Below are 20,617 nucleotides of genomic sequence, written 5' to 3'. Positions count from 1 at the left end.
GCACCGAACTAGTTCAATAATTAAAGATGGTATATGTTGTTGCATGAAAGACATGAATAATTACCATTTTGAACAAAATTATGATTTTATCAAACCCTTCTCCGAAATGAGTGAATCATGAAGCAAGGAGAGCTGTAAGATTTGCAATAGTTTAAGAAAAATCAACACAGAAAAAAATATCTAAGCTAAAAGGTCCTGAACACAAGGTTGAAATTGATGCCATCATTTGATTTAAAATGTCTCCATTCAGAAGAAAATAATCATGCAATATTTAATCATGTTTTCCACCCACTTATTTATTGATCTTTATTTTCTTTTTCGCTTAACTTTTAAAAATCAAATGCCCAAAGTATCTACAAAAGATGGTGTTTTCTTGCGTTGGCTGAAATTGGTCTGATGATTCACAATGTGTCTGAATGTAGGGAAAATATCAGCGGATGTATCAAAAATGATCTATTTTCTCCAGATTTTCACTAAGTTCAGCTAATGCTACCTTGGTTGCTTTTTATCATTTCCTGCATAGTATCACATATAATTTCCATAACATGTTGAGAAAATCAAATTTAAAACAATTAACCAATTAAATTAAATTTTGTGCCAACTTTCTGAAAATCACATATTAGTTCATTTGGAAACAAGTAATTAATGCACACACATAAATAAATGTCCCGGTAATCTAAACACAATGTACATTTGTATTCACTTTACAAATGCTTGTCTAATTCCTCTCTTCTTTTACTGTTTTTTTTCATGGAAAAATAATAATTCATACCCAGTAGGTTAATAATACAAAAGGGTATAATATGCCCTGGTATCTATAAAAATAGAAAACAAAAATATTTTTCAATATTAAAAAGTTTTTTTTAAACAGTTAAAAGATCTTTACTGTTTAGTTATATGCATTAATGTATAATTATCTGCCCAATATGGGCTACATGTGAACTGACCCGTTTAATGGTCATACAAAGTCTCTAAAAAAAATTGCTAGCCTTGTCTTGAAATCATGGTGTGTTTCAAGAATTAAAATAAACCAGAGAACATGTGTAAATAACACTTCATAAAGAAGTGATCCATGCATTCTTGCAAAAATTACTTTAACTACATACAAGTAGTTTAGCTGCCAAGTTGAAAAAAAAATACATGTAGCTTTGCTACCAGTTAAAAATAAATATAAACTACTAGAAATACAGTCTTCTTTCGTTGAAGGCATATCTGTCAACTGAAACAAAAGCAAAATGTTTGAAATTTTTTTTATTCCTCAATGAAATTTTCGACATGATGAATCATATAATTATATGATGATATGATCGTGATACAAAGTTGACAAGCCACAGCTGACAGTATTACAGACAGAGTAATAAAAAAAGTCACAATAATATTGTTGTACAGTTCTTCACATCTTCCCACTCAATTGTATATGAAGTTGAACCTGTAAAATAAGAGAAAATTGGGTTAAAACTAGAATGCAAATCAAATTACATAAAATATGATTACAGGTTAAATTCATCACCCAAAATCACAATAATTAATGAACAACATGTAATTGTTGTTTTATATACATGTATGTTTTTAAAAAAAAACCAAACCCTTAGTGCCCAAACTCCAGTGAAGGACATTTTGCAATCGAAATTGTATAAATCTCATAGGATTTCCTTATATTAACAAATCAAATTGTTTTGATCTTGAACAGTTTAAATATGTTACACTTCAAAACTACTTCAATATGGCATTAAATGCCACAATGCCATCCGAACACATTCAACAAATTATTGCCATGATGTGCTTTGAAACAAAACACTCTACTTTAACACCTCTTACTTGGCTCAACAGAACTAGTTTATTGTAACAGATGGGAACCAATTTGATAGCAGATATAATTTGCATTACAATAATAAAAATCATAATTCAACATTATAGCTTTTTACCCAAATCAATAAATGAACACTACAAAAATAGCATAAATTAATTATGATTAAACTGGGATGAAAAAAAAAAACATTATCAAAGGTTAATGTTACAAAATAAAGTCTTATCATTCTACAACATAAATTAAATCTGATAACAATAAAATAAAACAACTATATTTCCCTGTGAACTTCAAATATCCAAACAAGCAACACAAAAGCTTCAATTACAGAGGCTGCAACATGCAATTAACATCAATTAAATCAGTCGAGTGACCCTACTTTGACCTTTTCCATAATATCAATCACAGAGCCAAGATTTCATCAGAATGGGAGATTGCACAATGATTTCTTTTGTGCAGCGTTTGATTTATGTTGAATACCACAGTTTTACGTATCACCAGTGATGCTATTGGTGAACACTAAAAAGGGGTTTTTGCAATGGAGTGGGACCGATGATTGAATTATTCGGTGTGACTACTGGAGATCGCTGCCAACGGCAGCCAGTCCCAGAGTGTGGGGGCCATCTGTGGCATAGTTTGTGTTCCGTGTTGATTCTACTGGGGCTCAGTCAGTATCTGAATCCAAATCTAGTTTCAATAAGATTCAGCGAAGGATATGACAAACCCTTGTAAATACTGTATCAGTGTATCACATGTAGAAGTTAATACTAACAGATGTATCTGTTTTTGAAAGTTTATTCCCATCTAATTTTATGTGTAAAGAATTTAACCTCTACTGATACGATGTTATAAGTTTATTCCTGTCTAATTACCAGTAAACTGAAATCATTTGCATACTGTGTGATGTTATCTATGACCAACAGATTATTTAGTGAATGACTTTCAATGAGTATTTATACAATTGCAAGTTCAGCAGAGTTTCTTTAACTTTCCTTCTTATTTATGTTACGTTTTATTTATATTAACTCAGTTAAAAGAAATGAAGAAAAAATAAAGCAACACCTTTCTTATGATTTAGCTTTACGATAATTTTTATAATATTATTAAATTTAAACAGTTCAAAAGTACAAATGTATGTCCATAAAAGCATCTCAAATCATTGGTTATTCAAAGATGTAATCATTCATTATCTTATTAAGAGACTGCAAGCAAGAAAATCAAATCATGCAAATGTGCTAACTCTTCAAGTTCTTTCATCACATTAGAGAGAGATCTGGAAAATTATCAAGTTATGCCAATTAAACAATGGAAGTATATTCATTCCTGCAAAAAAAAAATAAAACCCAAAATTTGAAAATCGTTACGATTATGCTAAACTGGAGAAAATTATTTGATCTCAAAACTGGATGAAAGCTGAATGTTCCTAAGCACTCCTTTAGTAATTTAAATTAAAGCAGAAAATTCAATTTTCTCCCATCAACCCCCATTAAAATACATCTCCTGTTCTTCTTCTTGAATTTTGCCACAAATCAAGAACACAAAACAGAATTAATAATTCATCCTACTAACTCGATCACAACGCTATACGTGATGGAACACACAGTTACTTAAAGCAATAATTACGCAAGCTTCAACTTCAAGAAGCTTCGATTATGTCAATTTTCATTTTCAATTTTATTTCAACACATGTAAAACTGTTGACTTTTCGATTTAGGATTCTCATTTGTTCATCCGTAAATCAAGTCGAATAACTTCCTTAGAGCAAAATCCTGGTATGTTTGGATTTACAATGATTGGCCTATATGGTGTGAGTTTCTAATGATATCATTAAATGGTTCACCCATCAGCAGGGGAATACTATTAAATCCATTAAAATGCACAACAATAAATAGAGATTTATCACTTTATTTCCAAGTGAGGTTACCGATTCAGCTTGGTTATTATCATGTTTATTTCCCTTTCTCACTGATGTAACACCATTAAATTAAACAAAGGGCACTTTTTGCTTCACTCTTCCTAAATGGTGCACCATGACGCATCATAGTAACTTATTCCAAGACAAGATGTAGCCACAAACTACCAGGAAAAAAATCACTTTAGCCATAAAAATTTCAAATTTGGCAAGAGAACTCCAAACAATACCAAATGCGTTCAATTTATGTACCATATACAATGTGAATATTTTCTAATGGTTTTGGGATGAAGCTATAATTTATTTACAAACAAAATATTTATTTTGATATTTTATTTTTAGTTTTGAATAACCAAATAGATTTATACAACCTCTCACCTTTACTGCAGGTGGTACCCTAAAATAACCCTAGGTTTGGAACCTTGTGAGGACAAAGCTCAAGCTGACCACAGTAGTGGTCAGTGTCGAAAACAGGTGGCTTACCCTGAACTGACCCCGCACTCACCAGGCTCCAGGTACAACAGGTGAGACCTGAAATGACCCGCTAGTGACCACTGGTCATCTGCCAGCACTGAATGGACGGACACTGCCCACTAACAGAAATAGAAATCTCTTATTGACTTTGCCATTATGGAAATTTTGATTCCGAAATAATTTATCAGCAGCAGCTTTCACCTAACAGTCTCTTTATTATATATTTCCAATGCAAAGATTTTTGGAAGCTAATTGGAGATTATGTAACATGACTCTATGCTTCCTTCTGAGTATATACATGTATGAGGAACCATTTAGATCATGTATTATTGACTCTAATGTGAGTAGAAAAAAACCTCACAATTCTCCCAGGAAAGTAGAGAAATAAAACATTTAAAATTGTGACATTGCAAAAATGAACTCATTTCTTGTCAAAAAAGGTCCATACCAAGAAATCAATATATCAATAGTATAGCTTATACATTAAAACAAGAAATTAAGAAATTGAACATGAGAGGATCTAGGATTAAAATCTGACACTACTCCAGCATGGAGTCTGACAGAGATCCTTCCCTTCAAACACTGACCAGAGCAAGCCGTCCTGGGATGAACTGTTGACCAGTGGTCAACACGTGAACTCGCACATCTGCTGTCCGCTGGGTGAGCAAGGGTGCATACCCCTATTGTGTCCATCTGATCTTTCACCTGGAGCAACTTTTGCTGGTCAGCTCAGGACGAGTGACCAGCACTCTCTAAACAGAAGTCTAGATTGGCTTGTCACAGAAGCAAGAGGTCAATGTGAACATGCAGCCATACAAATGCTTCTTGATTAAGCCGATATAATTTGCATGACTCCTGGCTTTTAAGTTCCACAGCCAAAACATGACTCTTGACCAATCCTTTTTAAGAATGTTAATCATCAGATAAATTTCAACATTTTGGTGGTTAAAAAAGGTAAAACATTCTATCTCAAAGTTAATGGGAGCAAAAATTAATAAAAAAGGAGATAAGACAAGTAAATTTATTTTATTATACCAGTATACGAAAATTCAGATTACTGCCCAATATCAGATATACAAGTGTACAGATGAATCACAAGTAAGAAAAAAAGAACTTTTTAAAATTATAAAATATCTTTCACTCATATTACCTGAGTGGTAATAATTATCTTTACAGTGTAATTCCAAGACTAAATTTGACATTTAAGAACCTCTTCAGTAGAGAGGTCAAGCTGGACTGCAGACCTCTGAATAATTTATTCAATGTATGACACCTGTAATTATCCAGCTTCTAACTAAATAGTCGACAGACCTGAAAGTCTGTTCAGAGAAAGTGGAACTTGGGTCAAAATGTCAGCCCTATAGGCTGCAATTTTTATTAATCTAGGCTAATTTGATAGAGAAGATTCAACATGGTCATTAGTGTCTTCAAGACAAATTAATCTGGGTAGATTCAATGATGTCTGGAGGTTGAGGGTGCTGTGTGTGTCTCATTTAACAAATGTTTCTACTGTAGGCAAGAATTTCAGAAACATCTATATTAAAAAGCTCAAATCTTTGATATTAGTTGGCTGAAATAAGATTGTACTGGTAAACCTGTACAATGTTCTTCTATTTTAAACACTGGTATGTATCCACCAAATAGTTTATATGTATACACATAACCTACTACCGGTTCAATTAGTTCATTAAAAATCAAGTTGATTTTTAGCTGTGATTTTTAGGGTCATATTTATCTTAGTCTATTAATATTGGCTTAACTTGGTACATCCACAACAGTTCAAATTCCTAGAGTTTAAACCAAAATTTGATTTATATCAAGCAGACTTGAAATATCATTTCCTGACTAGTTATAAAATTTGTTACTAAATACCATTGGGATATATCTAGGGGAAACCTAATGTCTAATACATGTATTGTTAAATGTCTCCGAGATACAATTCCAAAATTTAAACATCATCATACTTTAAATTATTGGGGTTTACAGCATGTCAAGTCTGTAAGTACAAACCATCATTTCATGATTTAAACTAGAATCTATTTAAGGAGAAAAGAAAAAATAAAGTATCCAGATAAAAATCAAGGCTCCAACCCCCAAGTTCCCCAAGAAAAGAAATGGAAAAGCGTTGGCTTAATTCAGATTGACAGAGGTTCCCGCTTAACAAAGGAGCCAAGAGGAAGGTCGAGAAATTATAAATTGTCACCGAATGACTTGTCTTTGTTAGGCGATGACAAAGATGTCTTAATAACAGGTTGGAGACTCAACAGAAACAAGGAGGGGTGCGGCCTGGGAGAATACTATTAAAAGATGTTGTCTTAATATTACAATCCTGGTTATAAAATGGATTAAACCTTTCTTTTTAGCATCCCAAGCGCCATATTTACATCAATCTCTTAGACCATCGAGATCTTTGAATGTGATCAACTATTTTAATATTTCTCCACTTTAAATTCTTGCAATTTCATTTTCTTAATTGAAATTTATAGGAAACCAAATTAAAATGGACCATTGAGCAAGACCAATAGTCTTTCTTGATTTTTAATGTAATCTAGATATTACTTGAATGTTTTTAGATGCATGAATATAGTTAAATACTAAAAAAACAAAATTTCAATTTAATAAAATGGTACAATGGCTTATTTTATTACCGCTTGGTGTCAAGTATCATATAAAATCAGGTCTACATGTTAAACAGTATCAGACTATCCCTGTAATATCAGACTATCCCTGTAATATCAGACTATCCCTGTAATAATTTATTGAATATCATTTAATCACCTAGTACATGTACCAGTGTACCATAAATATGAAGTATCATATCTTATCATGTACACATGTGAATCAGTACACTCAAGACTATCCCTATAATATTATATTAAAAATAATTTGAATTTAAATTCTTCTGTCTGCAAGAATTTACAAACAGACCGGTATAAACTTGGCTGCCTAAAAACCTAATTATGAACTACAGTTTATTTTCATAAAAGCAACAGGCAGTCTGCTTTGCCCACCTTGAGTGCAGAGCTGGTATTGATTTCCTTGCAACATTACCTGCCTCTCTACAGGTATCATAACAATTACCTGAGCCAGCTCAGGTATTTGCCAGCTGTCATGATCAGGTAATCATTCAAGGCTAATGTGCGGTAATCATGGCAAATCTCTCTGCTCTATTACAGATGACTCTGCTGCTGTCAGCATCAAAACAATTAGACAATTATACCTCACTACAGCTCAGGTGATTGAGGGCAAACAAGCTACTATATGTAGCATCATGCCCCCCCCCCAACCCCCAAACCACAGCAGAGTTTATTGGGGAGGGGGGATTTCCCAAATATCTGGGGTTTATCTCATTAAATTATTTAAGTTTATATTGGCAAATACCAGGTACCGTAAATACTGAATAAACATTTATAGCATGAAAGCTCTTAAAATGTCATATTAAATTTACTATCAGAAGTTTTATATACTTTTAGCAAATATCTCAAAAGACAACATCCTGTGGTTGAATTCACTACAAGTATATTGAATATTTTGTTGCTGTTTTTTTTTCAAACTAAAGTTTAAATTGATATCGTATGATAAAATTAGTCCAATTAAACAAAACACTGATAGAAAAGTACTATGGTAACCAATCGTTCTGAAATTTCTTATATTTTTACCTACAACACAGATTTTGTTACAGGATCATTATTTTCCAATGAAAGAGTCACCAATTCAGAGACAGAAAAATTAAATTCAATAAGTAATGTGCACAACTGTGGTCTAATATCAAAGGAAAATACCTGCAAAATTTCTTAACATTTTGTTGTATATCTATGCAAATTTCTTCCACTTTCAATATTTATTGCTATGATGTGAAAAAAAAAAAATTTCATATGCAGTGAAAATGTTGAAAGATAATGTACAATCGGCCTGTCGCTACCTAAAACAATCAAAATCTTCACTCTATTCATCATTCTGTATCAGCATCTTTATTTTGAATCATCCACAGGTATGTTCCACATTAATCACCTGTCAATTACCGATTGGGATACCTGAGCAGATTACCTGTCAATGACAATGGAATGTTTCCCAGGTGTTACCCAACCTTGACACAAATTACCCATAATTCCTCAGTGTCTGATTACTTGAGGAAGAAAGAAGCCAGCCAAGAAGATTCGTGAGGCGCAAGGCGGCAGGCTGGTGGGCTTCAATAAAGGATGTTCAATTATCTCAATCAAGAAGACTGTTGTATTAATTCTTAATTAAGGAAAATGATTCATAATCTTTGCACCCTCAGAAATTCTGCTTTTCCATGAGTGACTTCAGCTCTTCAGAAAGAGAGAAAGAAAAAAAGATTTCGCCTGATTTGCATACAAAGGAAATTATCTGCAAAATGATTTGTAGAAATTTATGGGATATTGTGTCTTTTGACAATGCTCAGCTGTAAAGACAAATACCCTAAGATGGCTGACTCATTCAAACTCGCTTTTTGTTTCTCTTACAAGAAAGATGACTTTCGCTCTGGGGGGAAAGGATTCTTTTTTTAAACGACGGCTTCATTTTAATTATTCCAGTAACCTGATACATGTCTAAGTTTGGGATTCCCAAAATACGATGGATGAACAATCCAAGGAGTCTAATGTATGCAAGGGTATCTCTTTGTCTCTTAATGTTAAATACTTTTTTTCTAAAACAATACATTAGGTTTCTAAATAGAGACAAAATAAACATCAAATGTTTCATTGTATAAAAATTGTTAAATCACAACAAATTTTTTTTTATAAATTTATTGTTATTTGAGATCTTAATTTAGTAAGAATATTCAATGAAATGAGGCATTCTCCATAAAAAACTTTTTATGGCCTTTTTTTATTTCAATTTGTGTGATTTATTTTGTTTATCTTAATATTTAATATTTATCTTAATATTTGTCTTAAAAATTTGGCACACAAATTTAACCCTTGACCAGTCTCAAAAACAAAGAAAAAACATTTTAACTTCTTAAAAAAAAAAAAAAAGATCAATTTGATTAATTATCAAAGTAATTATTCTTAATTACTGATGCAATTTAAAGGAGCAAACACCGAAATAGGATAATGGTAAGAGAAATATAACAAAATAAAGGACCCGGAATGAAAAAAAAACATTGAGAGCACAAACATTTACTGCCAGATGGGTACGTAATGAGTCACAACTGTTAAGCCATGTAAAATGTTACAATATCTTTTCATTGTATGCAGATGAGCTATAATTCCTTCATTACGCCTCACCCTTGTCAGCTCTGGGAGACGGCACAAAGACTTGTTCTTTCATAATTATCGAAATCAGCACACACTCACTAATTTAGAAAAACGAGAATGGTCTGTCACTTTCGTTCCTGGCAATAGACTGGTGCGTTTAAGAACGTCTGAGTCACTCGAGTGAGAAAAAGGACCAGGGGGTCGTAATCATGAGGGCTCAGAGAATCGGGCATTTTCCCCAAAACTCACAGCTTAAATGGCTCTAATTAATATTTTCTAGATTAATTTTTTCCTTCTTGGGATTCAGATTCAAGAAATCTTTTGTATAGCGTTTGCTGAACACTCGAATCTCAGGAAATTCAACTTGGATGACTGCACACTGAATTCAATATAACCCAAATGAAGATGTTAACCATTAATTGCCACATAACCTCATCATCCTAATAGGAATTCAAATTCACATGCAGGTGCATGTATGGAGAAGTACTTTTTTTAATCACATGTAGGAGTTCTCAGTTTGTTTTCTATTTTACAGGTTAAGTGTTGTTTAATTCTAAGCATTATTACATTGGTAGTGCTAAATGAGTTAAATTTCAAACTGTCTACAGGATTTGATTACTTGAAAATACTAAATGAACTAAGACATTCTTCAAGGACAAATTTCTGTGTTTCTGAAATAGCCTAAAATTTTGATGGGAAAAATAAAGAAACTTAAAAACAGTGAATTGCATTTACTTTATTTTAAAACTAGGCCACTTTATACCAGATACATGAAAACTGCGCTGATCAACACAATGTTAAAATGAAAAGAAAATAGTTTCTTATTCTCAAAATTACAACATGGGTCCAATAGAGATGAAGATTTTAAGATAACCAAATAAATTCTTCATCTACAGACACATGTAAAACCCCTGTCACACCAGAGCTGCGTCCTCACAGCAATCCCGCTGTGACCTTAAATAATGTAAAACGCCAAGGTAAACGCAGTAGAGTCTCCTACAGCGCCTTAACAACGCAACGGCATCTTCGTCTGTCGCGGTGCGATCGCCTTGAACATTTTAGAACGCCATGCGACAGCGCGCACTTTAAACATGCACAAAGTACATGCCGTTGCTCTGCCTTCTGATAAACACGCCGTAAAAGCGTAGTGAGGTCGCCGTGACAGCGCCGTAAGATCTCCAACAGCGCCACGAAAGCTCCGTCGGTGCACTCAAGGAACGCAGTGAAGATGAAGTGACAAGTCAATTGCGCTTGCATGGAGACCTCATGGAGTCCTATGGGATCTCACTGCATCTCTATCTCGCTCTCACTGCACATCCACAGCGTTTGAACAAGTTGTTTTTCATTTGGCTGCATTTACACAGCAACCCCAACGAGCTGTTGCTGCGTTCATTGTGTTCTCGTGACGTTCCCTCAGCGTTTATTCCGCGCTCCCACGGCGTTTCTAGTGCGTTGTCTTCAAGACCACGAAAACTCGAATAATGGCTGTTGTACAATAGGAAGCGATGTAATAATTATGAAACTGGATGTAGATGACTATGTAACAAGTGAAAAGCTGTCAATGTGACAGCAAACTGGGTTTTCATTTATGTGAACTGTATCCATAATCCATGTCAACCTGTATCCAGTGAAATGAAGTACCTTATATGCAATATTTTGCCAAAAAATGACTAAGTTCAAAAGCTGGGTTTTTTTCCATGAATAATCAGAAATCAAAATCCTAGCAATATGCACACCTCTGATATATGTACAATTGAGCTGCAAAAGAACAACTTCCTATCTTGAGAACTGTAGGAGGAGTTATCCCTACAATGAGGGTACCCTATATGCAATATTTTGCCCAAAAATGACTAAGTTCAAAAGCTGGTATTTTTTTCATAAATTATCGGAAATCAAAATGCTAGCAATATGCACACCTCTGATATATGTACAATTGATCTGCAAAAGAACAACTTCTTATCTTTAAAACTGTAGGAGGATTATCCGTACAATGAGGGTACCCTTTTGGCATCCGCCCGCCCGCCCACCCGCCCGCCATTTTCACCATTTTAATAATCGGATTTTTCCATTGGAAAACCCAGTTAAAAAGTAGCATTTGCTAATATTCCAAGACCTATCAATGGACGTAGATTGAATTCATGCCATTTGGTTCTGATGTTTTCACATCTTTTCAATGTTTTCTAACAACTAGTAACGGATCTTTTTGTAGACCTAACTTCTAAGAGTTTTGTTCTAGTCCTTCATAAATTGGTAAGAAGTAGTTATGTTTCAATTACAGTGTACCTTTTCATAAAATCAAAACGATTTTTTAATCATTTATTTACTAGTTGTAAATTCTTGTTTGTTTCCCATACAATTTTACAAATTAATGTTAACCTACAAAGAAGTACAGAACGTCTTGTGCAGTCAGCACACAGAGCACGCCGTGGACGCGCTGTAACAACTCCTAGCACGTCATGAGCGCTCGGCGGAGACTCAGCGAGAGCGTATTTAATCACCAAGTAGAACTCCGTGGAAATGCAGTTACACGCCGCGGGAGCTCCGTAAGAACGCCTCGGTCGCCTTCAGAACTCCACTTGTAAAATTTCCAAATAAAACTACATTTTTTCTGAATTTTCTTGCAATCTTACGGCGAATCCAAGAAATTTACAACACTGTGAACACGCCATGGGGACGCAGCTTGGTGTGACAGGGCATTAAACAAAACTTTCCGATGTTTGTTGGAAACAAGGTGCATCTACCCTGTTTTAATTCTTGTCACTTTTTTATTCCCCCTACCATTCATAATTTTTCAATTAAATACCAAAACATGGGTCAGTAAATGTTTGATTGTCGGTTTATACGATCAATGAAAATTTATGTTAAATTGGTTGCTTGGAAAAATTTGCCAAATTTGCCCTCATTAACAGTGCTCAAATTTTAAGCAGCTGCAAACTGCAAATCACATTCCTTCAACCATAACTGTGTTCAGGGGAATTCTAATGTAGGCAACCTCAAATCTTGGCAAATCTTTAACAACTGTGACTCGGCGAAATTTAGCCGAAAAAAAAATGGTGCAAAAATAATCGAGTGTAGAGTAAGGTCAAGGTCAGTTGTGTACAGGTCATTTAGTCCCCTTTTTTATATTTTTAAAATAGTTCTGTATGCAAGGCTGGCATAATTGCTTCAGATCACAAAAAAAACCCACTTAACCTCATGGCCATGGTAAACCTTCAGGAACAGTTGAAGTATATGATAAAAAATAACACCACTCTCTATTAGCCAGATAAACAACTTGGAACTATTTTAACAAGACCATGGATTTTTAGTTGGACTATCTTTTTCATGTATCAAAACAAGTTCAAAATGACACTAATTTCAAGTGAAATATGCATAGATTGCTTATCTTATTCCAAAAGCCAGACAAATCTTGCTGATTTCAAAGAGCCATGGCTGAGTGGCCAGCAATGATGAAATAGACATGCCTACATCACATTGCTGTTTGACACAACTACCAAAAGTCCAAGCTCCTGTTGAAATGGTTTTAATTTCTATGTAGTTTTACAGTTTGATTCACGTCACATGAATAAAAGTCCAGTGATTTTAAAGTAATACTGAATACTCAGTAATTGCAAAGTCCTAAGGATCAGTGGATTTACTTCCCTGTATCTACAATTCATTATATTTATATAACAAATTCATAATACATGTAATAGGTACAGTGAAATTGCTATATAAATGTTTTCCTTCATATGACTACCATTTTTGCTTATTATACTTATATAGGGTGAAAAAAAAAAACCTTCTATGGAGACTTAAAATAACGGATGAAAAGTTGAAGAATTTACGCAAAAATGATTTTTTTAAACAATAGGTCAATCATTATTTGGATGGCTGACTTGGGAGCTACAGTTCCACATGTCTTAAAAAGTTGCAATTTACAGTGCAAAAATATTTGGACTGATTAACCACTGATAAAATAAAAGTGACTGTAAACCAAGCATGTTATCCAGAAACAGTTGTATACCTATTGCACTCTTCATCAATATACTGGGCCCATCAAAAACCTTTAAAGTGTGTGTTATTTTAAATCAAATTTTATAGAAACCTAAGTTAAACGATATAATAAAAATAATTCTGTTGCCTCTGAATATGTCCTTTAAGTTCTATCTTGATAATCAATGAAACATTGAAACATACATTACTATAGGTATATAAAAATAAAAGCATTAGTATGAAAAGGCATTTAAAATCCTTTCACTTTTCAAAGGGGATAATAAGATAAGGATATCGCTATTCATGATTTGTGGACATTTGAGGTCCAAGAGAAGTAACTCTAACAAAACACATCAACTCATTCTTGGATCTTTAAAAAATTCCGATTTAAAAAGGTCATTTCTCTGTTAAGAGGCAATCTTTTAATATTGAAAATTGCATTAAACTCTATGATTTGTTAGCTCTGCTTGAAATATTATATGGAAGAAATCAATTCTTAAGCTTCTACCATTTGATACATGTATACAACTTGAAGAGAGCTATGCTCATGTGCACGATATATGTACTTACCGACTTAGAGCTTGAGGTAAACTTGAGATGATTGGCCCATATCCTGCACTGTTGTCATATAGTTCAAACAAGGGGGCGGCCACAAGTTTATAATTTCTAGGAACAGCAAACAATGCTGTGAAAAAGAATCAAATATCTTTCATTACTAATGTCTCCTGCTAACAAGTGCTGGGTTAAAACATGAATTAATAGATAATTTTTGACAGAATAAACTTTGATCAACATCTTCTGTTCCCTAAACTCTAAAAAGACTTGACCATCTACATAAAGAAATACTATTAAATACTTCTGTATAAAGGCAGCTTAAAAAAATATTTTCTCTGGCCAAAAATTTGAAATACAAAGTGGCAAGCAAGCATTATATTTTTAATTTTTATTTCAAGATTTGAACAGGGAAATAAATCAATTTTTATTTCTTTTAAATTAAAATTAAGAAAATGAGCTCTTTTCCTTTTTAAAGGGCGATAAAAATAATAAATACGGAAGTATTTGACACAATGCAGCAGTGCCAAGGATGTTATTTTTTTTTTCAAATATTTTCTATTTTTAAACATCATGATCCAGGAGATAAGTGATCCCAGTCAACACTAATGTTCAGGTACTCACCCTTTTCTGGTAGCTGTACAAGGAAAAGTCTTTTGTGTTCCTTGGGTTTTGTGATGTGTGCTGGGATGTAAGGGTACTAAAAGGAAATATAAAAGCCTGACATTACAAACTGATATGATTATAGCAACATAATAACTAAGATGAACTGTTGCATTGCCACTCCATGATACCATTGAGCCACAGATTTAGTTGTTGATTCACATGTCATATGATCATTGTGAATATAGTTCACATATTTTAACATAAAAAATCTACGATACAAACAAATTCCAGATATTCAAGAGGTATCAAACATTTCTAAGGATTAGACATCAGAAAGTTTCAATCAATAAAACTCTTTCTTAGCACACAAATTGACTCTCATAATTTTAAGCTTTTCAAATTGGATTTTTTTTCACCTGTGGGGGTTCAAAGTTTGGTCTCCACCAGTTCCCTATAGTATCCTCCACTACCCACTCCATAGTCCCACCATCTTGTCTTCCCAGGGTCTAAATAATTTAAAACATTGGGGTTTTTTTTATGTTAAAACAGTCTTTTAGTCATTTATATAATACAAAGTCAGGGAATCTTCATTATTATGGGTTTTTTTTTCAATCTTAACTACATTTACCTCTGTTAATAATCTTTTCAAGCCTTCTACTTGATCCTCGCCTGAATTCAACTCTCCCCCAGGTCTGAAGTATACACAAGCATTCAAAAGATATTATAAAATGAAACAAAGATTTTATGGTAATAATGTAAATATAAATTGAAAGTTATCTGCAAGTACATGTAAGTCACCTGATTAAAGCTTGTAGTATAAAGTCTTCATGGTATTTGAAATAAAATAATATTCATGATAAAACTATAAGCATGTTATCCCATTTATTCATGTACTTTCCATTGCTTACACAAACTACAGCTTAAAGGGACTTGGACACGATTTGACTTAAAATTTTCTAATTTTATTTTTCCATTTTTAATGTTTATATTAATAAATATAGAAGTTTATAATGTCAAAATTTCAAAGTCAAATATCAAGTTATAAGCAAGATACAGAGTTCATAATTCTTTGTTTTGTAAACAAAGCTCGAATATTGTCATTTTTTACATTTGTGTTGTATTGGTGTAAGTTTCAATCAAATGTATCTTTCTTTTGTTGATAATAGTATTTATGAAGATACTGAATTAGTTTAAATTGTTTTTTACATATCATTTTGTCTAAGAAATGGTAATTCTCTACATTACATTTTTTGTAAACAGCTATAAGACTCGAGCTTTGTTTACATAACAATCAGTTCTTACCTCTGTATCTCGCTTGTAACTTGACTTTAACATTCAATATTTTTGTCAATCATTTAAAATGCACCAGTTAACCATTTTATACATAAAAAATTTTAAAAAAAAAATTTGATCTCAAATCGTGTCCAAGTCCCTTTAAATTATCTACTTGGCTGAGCAACAGATAACCATAAATATTTGAACACTAACAGAGACAAGCTACATAAGTTTCGGATGAGCTAACTATATGCATTCCAAAGCTATCAATGATAAAAAAAAATTACAATTTGAAAAATGTGGTCCCTAGTTGTAGAAGGAGAACGTGGGGAAGTCCGTGCTCGTGTACAATTAACACTCCCTCAACAGATCGCCTCATTCCAATCTTCTCAAACTCATCTCGCATACGCTGAAACCGTGCTGGGACTGAGCTATCCTTCTCATACAATGGCTCTTTGGTTCCAAATGTGTAATTTGTTAATGGGTACCTGAAAATGCAGAAGTTAGAAATTTTATATTGCTGACTTTGCTGTCATTCTTTTCCCTTTATCTACCATGAGCAATAAGCCAAAAAAATTATTTTCTCTTTAGAGAAATGCACGGGCAAAGCCTTCATTAACCTCTCTTCCCAAACTCACACGAGTTTTCCAGAATCTAAAAACAAGGGTTGGTGAAGAGAGGTAGATGAAGGCTTTACCTGTCCTCTTGATAGAGGACAGGTAATGCTCTTGCATTTAATTTTACACATTTAACAGAATTAAAAATGAGGCTCTGAAAAAGAAGTCGATAAATGGTCATTATTTGATGCTATTCATTTCAATACAATAATCAAAGGCCTGAAGGGCCACAATGGCGTCGAGTTAAAGTTAATTTGAAGAGTAAAAACCTAAATAATTTTTTTAACAAGTGAAAAGCTGTAAATTTGACAGCTAACCGCGTTTTCTTTTTATATGCGAACTGTATCCATAATCCATGTCAACCCATATCCAGTGAAATAAAGTACCCCATATGCAATATTTTGCTAAAAAGACTTAGTTCAAAAGCTGGTATTTTTTTTTTCATAAATAACTAGAAATAAAAATCCTAGAAATATGCACACCTCTATTACATGTACAATTAATCTGCAAAAGAACAACTTTTTATCTATAAAACTGTAGGAATAGTTATCCGTACAATGAGGTTACCCTATATGCAATATTTTGCTAAAAATGACTAACTTCAAAAGCTGGTATTTTTTTCACAAATTATCAGTAATCAAAATCCTAGCAATATGCACACCTCTGATATATGTATAATTGATCTGCAAAAGAACAACTTCTTATCTTGAAAACTGTAAGAGGAGTTATCCGTACAATGAGGGTACCCCATATGCAATATTTTGCCAAAAAATGACTAAATTCAAAAGCTGGTATTTTTTTCATAAATTATCGGTAACCAAAATCTTAGAATTAAGCACACCTCTGATATATGTATAACTGATCTGCAAAAGAAAAATTTCCTATCTTGAGAACTGTAGGAGGAGTTATCCGTACAATGAGGGTACCCTATATGCAATATTTTGCCAAAAATGACTAAGTTCAAAAGCTGGTATTTTTTTCATAAATTATCGAAAATCAAAGTCCTAGCAATATGCATACCTCTGATATATGTTTAATTGATCTGCAAAAGAACAACTTCCTATTTTGAAAACTGTAGGAGGAGTTATCCGTACAATGAGGGTACCCTATATGCAATATTTTGCCAAAAAATGACCAAGTTCAAAAGCTGGTATTTTTTTCATAAATTATCGAAAATTAAAAAAAAATAAAAAAAAAAAAAAAATTAGTCAACTTTAAAAAAAATAAAAAATGTTATTTATCACATAAGGCCAGCATTTTTTTATTTTTAGATTTACGAAATATTTTTCAAATTATTTGGTGAGGAGGAGGGAAAAAAAATAAAAATAAAATTGAAAAATTCGTCCGTCGAGAAAAAAAATAAAAATAAAACAATTTTTCAACAACATTTTTTTTTATTTTTAAAATAAGAACACGTGTCCAGGAGCTGCCATTTTTTAAAATATATAAGTAATTCTGGTTGTTGGTGATGTTCTTATCATAACATATTTTATCCATGGGCACTGAAAATTTGTGTTGATATATTGTACATTCATGTATAAAAACGAAGGTTTTTTTAATATATATATATATATATACAAGTACATACTGTACATATACATTAAGACAAAAAAAATTAAGGGAGTTTTCACTTCTTCCTTGCAGAAAAATAGGAAGAAGTTTGAGAAATCATTTATTTGATTAAATTAACAATGCTATTCACAAATTCAAAATTTAAAATATTGTTACTGAACATAAATTGGATTAGAAGCATGTCCATAAATGTCAGTAAAAAATCATACAAGTTTTTTTATTTAAAAAAGACTAACTAACTTTTAAAATCTTATTTATTTATGTAATTATACCTTTAATAAAGGAAATGTTTCGTTATTTTGTTAGCTTAATGACAAATAAAATCATTCTCTTTCCTTCAGTCATAAGACTCCTGTGTTCAGTGTGTTTAGGGTTATTAGTCCAACCCTATGACCCACTTACAACCGTTATGTAGAGGATCTATTTCCAAACGGTTAAATTATGATTATTTTAGAATCTATTTTGCAAAAATGTTTTGAAAAAAAGTAACTTATCATTTTCTTGTTTTTTTTTAAATTTACGGAATTGTGATAGAAAAAGACTTCAACTTCTCTTTCTTGAGGAAATTCTGGCTAAGTTGCCGATCACAAAACTTAATAGGGTCGTAAATTGTAGGGTTGGACGAAAGCAAACAGGAGTAGGCCCTATGGTGGTTTTTTTGTGACTTCTAGTGCCTGTGACTTGATCGGAAAGAACTTGGTCTTTTTAATCAATGCATGAATAACAATAATTCAGACTACACATACGTGATTGCATCAACATTTATTTTTATTTTTACCAGAAAGAAAATTTCGGGTCGGAGGAAAAAATAAAATTAATAGCTAGTTCAGGTCCTTTTATTTTTATTTGAATTTTTTTAAAAATGGGGTCGGCGGGTTTGTAAATCGAAATTTCAAAAAATGCTGGCCTAACTAATAAAATTACAATTCATTACAAATTTGCTCACCTTATTCTTAAAAAGTTTTGAATTTCGCTTGAAAATTTAAGTTTATAGAAATATCTTAGGAGTTAAAAATTTTTTTAGATTTTTTCTCTCTATTTATATGGAAATAAATATTAATATTATTATTGTGTTTAATTCTATATATTGTATAATGCTGATAACCACTCTGTCTCTTATTATCAATTTCATCTAAAATTCACAAGGGTCCAAATGACACGGGCCGAAAAGATCAGGGGTAGATAAAAGAAAGCACCCATTCACGTTGTTTACAAAGTGAAAGTAGTTCACTAGTTGGTTTAAAATAACTTTTGGTTGTAGATGTACTTATCGCTCGATTAGGAAGTTTTGTTTCTACAAGATCAAACATTTGTGCATTGTCAATTTTCTATATGGATACATAATAATCTATGTTGCAGGCTAGTACATTTCATAACCAAATTGAGTATGTAAGCCCAGCTATCGCATGTGTCTCGGTGCTAGTGTATTCATCCGCTGAAACCGAGACATATTGTTTTCAATAAAATGTGAACATTTTTAAAGACGGCAACCATTTCGAATCTGAAAACTTGTTTTGTTGACGTACAGTTCTGCTCGAAATTGAAGTATGTCATCTATTTTTCTACAAACACATACAAAAACTTTGCACTCATTTGAGTTGTTTGGCTCCTAAAAATGTAACTTCCGGACGTACGATCCCTAGATGGCTTTCGAGCTTCGCTCGACGCCATAATAATACAGGCCAAGTATAATCTCTTGATTAAGCTATATAGTTTGAATTAGAGCTTTATTATGCTATCAGGGTATCTTGGTTTAGCTATTTTGTCATCCTTTTTTCTTAAATGTGTAATTCTTTCAGCATGTATAAAAAATTGCACTTCGGTGCAGTGATAGTTTTCAACTTAGAACTGTTCTGTAAACAATGCATGTAAAATTACTCTGTCTCATCAAATTTTGCCTTCTTAAAGGTCTTATACACACCTGGAAAAGGTTCTGCATACAATCCCATTCTTTTTAATTAATTTAGAACATTCATTTTTAGCATGTGTTTGACTTGAAAATGACACGCAAAAAAAAATTTTGTTGGAGAAAAAATCAACTTTTTCAAGTTCACGGCTCTTCGTGTTAACATGATGCGCTTTATCTCAAAAAAACGTAATCTGAGTTGAACGAAAAATGCGTCCCATTTATTAGGTAAAATAGGTATATCATTTAGGCATTTAACCATCAAATGGAACTCAAACCACCAAACTGGGGTTGGTACCCAACCTGTGTATTAGAGACTTCAAATGACCTAAATCAAACCTTGAAATCAAGAGGAAACATTCATTATACAAAGTATGGGAATACTAAGTACATTATACAAAGTATATATAAATGATATATGATCAAGGCAAATGCTTGATCAGTTGATGCATCTCCCTGTAGTCAGTGTAGATGATTACGAGCAAAGAATACCCCTAACAAATATAGTTATGCAAAAATGCATCAGTTTATATGAATACATACAGATTGATCGGGCGATCTAACGTAGGTGAAGGGTTCGTTATGCCATATTTAGCTGCATAAGACACTGGATTTGTTCCTTTTGGCCAGCCACTAGTTCTGCCGTGTGTGGTCATTGTCCCGCTTATGATCAATGTAACAAGTGCGCTTGCATATAAA

At 32.7% G+C, this 20,617-nt stretch overlaps 1 protein-coding gene across 1 annotated transcript; it reads right to left on the bottom strand.

The window, feature by feature from the left end:
• Positions 1-1,234: 1,234 nt before the first annotated feature.
• On the bottom strand, positions 1,235-20,617 carry LOC128187338 (cleavage and polyadenylation specificity factor subunit 5-like). Its single transcript, XM_052857748.1, has 7 exons — positions 20,462-20,617; positions 16,111-16,311; positions 15,177-15,240; positions 14,965-15,054; positions 14,567-14,642; positions 13,961-14,075; positions 1,235-1,429 (listed from the first exon to the last, which is right to left on the bottom strand). The coding sequence occupies exons 1-7, from the start codon at positions 20,572-20,574 to the stop codon at positions 1,408-1,410; spliced, it is 681 nt and encodes a 226-aa protein (XP_052713708.1). The 5' UTR covers positions 20,575-20,617; the 3' UTR covers positions 1,235-1,407.

This window comes from Crassostrea angulata, chromosome 6 (genome assembly GCF_025612915.1).
Source record: "Crassostrea angulata isolate pt1a10 chromosome 6, ASM2561291v2, whole genome shotgun sequence".
Taxonomy (NCBI): domain Eukaryota; kingdom Metazoa; phylum Mollusca; class Bivalvia; order Ostreida; family Ostreidae; genus Magallana; species Magallana angulata.
This window is presented reverse-complemented; position numbering and strand designations above follow the sequence as displayed.